This window comes from Amia ocellicauda, chromosome 20 (assembly GCF_036373705.1).
Source record: "Amia ocellicauda isolate fAmiCal2 chromosome 20, fAmiCal2.hap1, whole genome shotgun sequence".
NCBI lineage: Eukaryota > Metazoa > Chordata > Actinopteri > Amiiformes > Amiidae > Amia > Amia ocellicauda.
This window is the reverse complement of record NC_089869.1, coordinates 5,332,790-5,338,789: the sequence shown is the minus strand read 5'-3', so window position 1 is coordinate 5,338,789 and position 6,000 is coordinate 5,332,790. Positions and strand designations below refer to the sequence as shown.

At 39.2% G+C, this 6,000-nt stretch overlaps 1 protein-coding gene across 1 annotated transcript in view; it reads left to right on the top strand.

Annotated features, from left to right (window-relative positions):
* The first annotated feature begins 488 nt into the window (after positions 1 to 488).
* Positions 489 to 6,000, top strand: part of neurl1aa (neuralized E3 ubiquitin protein ligase 1Aa) — a 46,706-nt gene continuing 41,194 nt past the window's right edge. Inside the window, exon 1 of the mRNA XM_066693167.1 lies at positions 489 to 679. Within this exon, the coding sequence (XP_066549264.1) occupies positions 646 to 679 (34 nt within the window). The 5' untranslated portion in view covers positions 489 to 645. The remainder of the gene's footprint in view (positions 680 to 6,000) is intronic.

Genomic DNA, 6,000 nt, shown 5'->3' with positions numbered 1-6,000 from the left:
AACTGCAAGAGATTACATGTTAAATCATATCTCGTCATACACTACAATAATATTTACAAGCACTGGACTTGTAAAGATTAAGAAAAAGAAAAGGTAAGACATTTTAGCATGGGCCGAGGGAAAAAAGGTGTATATGATGTTTTTTGTTGTTTTTTTGGAAACTGACAATAAACCCCCCAGTCAGACAACGGGTCCCTATGATAAGGACCTGCGGAGTATCGGGGGAGCATATGGTACGTGGCCGATTCAGCGTCCGTCTTTCCTCCGCATATTTAACTTACACATCGTAGTAAAAGTCCTGCGATCCAGCCTGTATGAGACCGCATATTTGCCTTTTTTTTTTTTTTTTTTTCCCCGTTTGCTTCCCGTTAGTGCAAATGTGCAAGAATGGCAGCGATTGTATTAAACAGCTTGCAAACGCTCCGCCCTGGCGCTCAGGTCACTGTGGTCTCGCCGGAGCTGGCGGCGGGACGCGCACACTGAATGGGGAGTGAATGGGGAGTGAACGGGCTCTGCCGCTGCCTCTCTGTGTCGGGAAAGACCCCCAAACCCGGGACTGTGACATACAATGCTGTCCATGTGGGATTGTGATCCTTACTGAGCTCTTACAGAGGGGACAGGAGAGGTCTCACCTTGAATTGTGCCATGGGAGGCCAGATAACCCGAAATACCTTGTACGGTAAGGAATATGGTCAGGGTAGTTACGGGGAGATGTGTTGGAAAACCATGCCAGCTGAAGGGTTATCATAATATTAGTATATAGTGCAACAAAACAATAATGCCCATGCCAGCCAGATGGGATTATTACCAAAGCTACAATATATGCCCCCTAACGTGAGCGTCTGTTGTCACGATTTTAGGGGACACTTTCTGGTCAGCGATATATAAACGCGTTTTGTAAATCAAGGCAAAACAAGGCTGATTGTACAATCGACCCAGACAAGTTGACGTTGAGGAAGATGAAATGAACTTAACACGGTGGTGTAGCCAAGTTATTTGTGAAAACGTATTTGCTCTGCTACAGCGATCATGCATTTGTGATTATTATTATTTTGATTATTTTTTGACATGATCGTTATTTATGACCCTGCTCTCTTGGCACATTTCCCCTTCACGGTTGTGTTTGTTTATGGCTGCATTTGTGTCGTGCATGTCAGTCTTTGTCTTATTTTCAGGGCAAAGCGAAGTTTCTCGCAGCCTACATAAAGGGGGTTTTCAGATCGATGACTTGATCTTTTTCTGGTGATTTAGTGTTTTTCTAAAACAGTCTGCAATCCTGAGGGCATGGGGTAGTTTTCAGCCTTGAGGAGAAGCTCTCCATTGTACTGCTTTAGTTGCCAGGTGTTGAAAGGCCATGTCTAGGAACTTCAGTATTATTATTATTATTATTATTATTATTAATAATAATAATAGTTAGGGGGGTGTAGCAGGAGTAATATTAAATACTAGAGCAATCAATAGGCCTGTATGTCGCCGTATGCGAACAGTGATTTAACATTCATGACTGTCTACAACATGTTCTTAATCTGATTGTATGAGTTTAAAAGTAATTTAAATCTGATCCATTGTCACTTGACCAGGTTATGCACTTGTGTTCTCGCCCTTGAATGGACTCCAGCATGGGCGATTGACTCTTTGTTGTCATGAGGTGTGCCTTGTTGTATCCTGGGCTAATAAACTGTCATTCTCTATAGTCTTCCAAAGGGATATTGCAGTTTTATTGAAATACTTGGTCTGTGAAAATTAAACTTTGCGGTTCGTTTATTCACACTTGAATCTGGATGAATTCGTGTAATCTGCAAAACGAATCGGGCCTCTTTCTGCAAGACGCACAAGTCACGCACAAAGCCCTCGTCTTTGCGGGTCTCCGGCTCAGTTATGGCACTGGGATAAGACGGGTGACGTAAGGAACAAGATACAGGACCATTGCTATTTTTGGAGAGGTTTACATAGGGATTGAAGCACCCCTGATGGTGGGAGTGAATCGAAAAGAGCATGCACGTACTTACCGCTTGTTTGGGTCGAAGATTCAATGTATGCATTCATGACCAAATATCCTATATTTTGTAGCAAATGCAACGCTAAAGTAGCTGTGACAATAATGGACTTTTTTTTTTTTTTTTTTACATTTACTTCTTAAAAACAGCATGCAAGTGAGAAACTGTGGAAAAAGTACTAAAACAATACAATACACTAAATGCAAACTAATTACATTACTATAAGTACGCATGAGCAGTAAAGACTACACATTAAGTAATATCAAACATGAAGCAATTCATAATACAAAAAAGCATTTCCATGGTTACCGCTATCTGTTTGGTTTCTGTACAACTGATGATGTATACACACACACAGGTCTACATATTGGTTGTTTTGTATATGCAAAACCTTGTTAAAAGAGCAGCCTAGAGATAATATTCATAACAAAAGCAAAACCAAATTTGAGCAGACACAAACACTGCAGTATCAGGTGCTAGGTCTCTTCCATCATGCAGAGCCTGGTGCAGACCCTCATCCAGAAGGCCGGTATTCATACCACAGGTACAGACATCTTGTGGGGAGAATTGGACAATTCTACTGTTTGAAGTGCTCATTATAATATGGCAGAGATCCATATAATGAGCAAAGTAAGGGCTTGAGGAATTTGTTTGATGATAAGCATCTAAATTATAGCCCACAACTCATTTTTCTGAAAGTAAGAAATATATGGATCATTATAAGGTCAGAATGTGAAAAGACTCTTTCTGTACATAATGGGTATTAAAGTTCAGCATAATATTAAAGCCACCATCTACGTGGAAACCGATTACCTACAGTTTTTACAAATCTTCTGAGCCTGCCGTCTTGCCAAAACAAGTCCAAACCTCCTGCCCCCTTCTTGTAACCCCCCCCCCAAAAAAAAGAAACAATATCTTTGAATAAATGCCAATGATAATTACATTGAGAGCATGTGAAGAGTATTGCTAAGAATATTGAACAACTTGTATAGGTCATTCTGAAAAATAAATTGCCATTATATTGTATTTGCTTCTTTTGGCATTTTGAAAGAAACCAATTGAGAGCAGTTAATCCCATATGCTTCCTAAAACCATTCAATTACATAATGAGCGTTTTATCAAAGTGTAGTACCCAGAAAGCAATGACCTACCCAAATAACATTTACCATTTTCACACATTTACCGTGACATATAGACAGAATCTCAGTTAATGATGTCATTAGAAAAGTCAGATGCACCACAAAAATGCAGAGCACTATTGACAATCACAATAAATTCTCCTGCCTATTCCATCATCCAAAGTGAAAACAGAGCATGTTGTTGTTTAGCACATGTATAGGGAAAACAACTGAACTACTGAACATTAAGGTCTCATGAGAGTTCAAGGCCGGTTTAGTTAGATCTTTCCATGAATACACTTGACAGCTAGCCTTAGTTTTTGTTCATGTCATCCTGGAGGGATTGGTGACTATTTCTTCAGGCTGCACTGCATTAGGCGTGCTGCCCCTTTAAAAAAAAAAAGTCACAGAAAAAATTTAAACATGTTATACCTGAAACACTACAGGAGAGCAGTATGTTTCTTGTGTTTCTTGCAGGAGAATTTGTCTTGTATCAGAATTGTGTGTGACCTTATAAACGTGCATTCATTAATGAAAGCCTGTTTCTCTTTTTTGTCTGACTGCTTTTCAAGTATCCTTCAGTAAGACAGCAAAAGTAGCTCGACTAAGGCAGAGAGCTGTGTTGGATTATCTAGTCAAAGTAGCTTAAAGCAGTTGTGACATAGCAATTTCAATAAAACAGAACATGATGCACCACTCTTATCAAAAAAGAAAGAAAAAGAAAAACAATAAAAAAAACAAATGTATCAGACTGCTTTTATATTAGTCAGTTAAAAACCTAAGTAACCTGCAGAACAGAACATACATTTCTCTCTGTGTCAGGATGTATGCTTTGCAAATTAAAGGTCCATTGTTGTAATCATAAATTTAGACTAGATCTGTTTGCGACGAAAAAAAGGAATTCAGTGGGCAGCTGGCATAGACAGCCTCTTCAGCGGCTCACAAATTAAGCATAGTCGATGAATGAACTCTAAGCAGGCCATTCAGCAAATGTGCTACATTTCTAATCTGACAGCGAGCGCACAGCAAGAGGCAGCCGGTTTATAAATAAGGGAAGCCATATAAAGAACAAGAATACATATGCAAACAATGTTATTCACACATTCAGTTAAGTGTGCCAACAGGAGCACGAGTCTCGAGATGCGAAGATAGCTGACAAGCAACAGGGCAGAAAAGCCTATTCACCCAGTCTGCATGCAATTATACTCCATTTCTGGCCCTGTACAGAGAAGACCCAAACCAAAACACCTCTTCTTGGAGCCCGATTTCCATGGTGCTTGTTATAAGATTGTTTGGCAATGTTTGAGCCTGTGAAATCCAAGACAGGCAGTAGATGCAGAAAAAGGATTCAAGGTCATAATAGGATGCGACTTTCTCCCTTGTGTTGCATGTGCTTATACTGAACACCAAGAACAATGGCTGCATTTAATCTTCAAACTGGAAAATGACTCCCTCAGAGTGGTTCAATAGTCCTGCAAATTGGTTTTTGTGACTAAAAATAACAGGGTATTTTGTGAGGATTATATTCCCTTATGCAATGTGGACACCTAATCAGCAATTTGTAATTTGCATTTAAAATATGAACACTTGCATAAAAAAATATTTAATTAATGAATTAACTGAAAGTGATCTAGATACGACAGAACTACAGGAGCTGGAATTAGCACACCTGGTGCACACCTGTTTCTAGAACTGCTCATTTAGAATAGATTATCAGGTGTCTGTATGTTTGTGGGTTGATTTTAAACCCACCCTTTCTGTATAAAGACAAGAACTCTCAATTATTATTCGGATTTGGTTTCTATAGTCCAGGTGCATTTACAAATCTGTCAATTTACCAGAAGCGTTAAGAGGTGCATTTGGTATCTGAGTAACAAAGGGCCCTTCATAATTAACACAATTAGACACGTTAGTTCAGAAAACTCCCCCCCAGCCATTTAAAAAAAGTCCATGACAGGATATTCCAGTGAAAACAATCATGCTTGAAAAGCTTGTTCTACAGCTTTGCCAGACGGCCTGTTTCAAGGAATAATGGTCTCTGTTGAAGAGCTCAGGGTGAAAAGTGAAAACCAAATTGAATAAGGAAAGCAGTCGGAGAGCAGTGAAATCCTGCTGCCACCCAACACAACGCCATACCACGTCTTGGATAAATATTTAAGTACTGCAGGTGACAAATACACTGTGTTCGCACAAGGTTCACTAGGTTTTGTTTTCCTTTCACATTTCAGTGTTGGTAATATTTTCATCCTAAGTAAATCCTAGAGAGAGATTCACATGACATCCATAAACACTCGTTAAATCGTTGCAACATCGGGCAAAGTGGCATTTTTGTGTGTTTAGTGTTTGAGACACTGATAGAAAAGGCAATCCGTAGCACTTTCTAGAGAAGGGTAACGGGTTCTGGAGCTTTTGGTTTCTATAGTGTTTTACAGAAGTGGAGTAAGGCTGTGTATATGTGCTATATAATGTTCTGTGTCAACAATAGATTCTACTTTAAGTTTGAAACACGTATTCTGGTATGTCACTATTGTTGCTGATTATGCTTTTATGTATTAGAGTATGTAAAGCAATGGAAATACTGCCTGTTAATAATATCCTGTCAAATTCTGAATCATAGGTTACCAACCACACAGAATCCAACCCAGACAGTGAATGGCCCAGAAGTAGTTCCCTGGTTTCCCGGCTTTAACTACTTTCCAGCTGTAAACTCCATTTGAAGTTTATAGAACACATTCGCTTCTGGACAGCCGTTACCAAAATGGTGGAACGTAGCTTGCATCATAATGCTTTTTTTTCTGCCACTCACAATTAGTGTTCAAATCATTGCATGTGTATGCATAAAAAAAAAATGCATTAAAATATGAATAATGAATATAACATGTCTC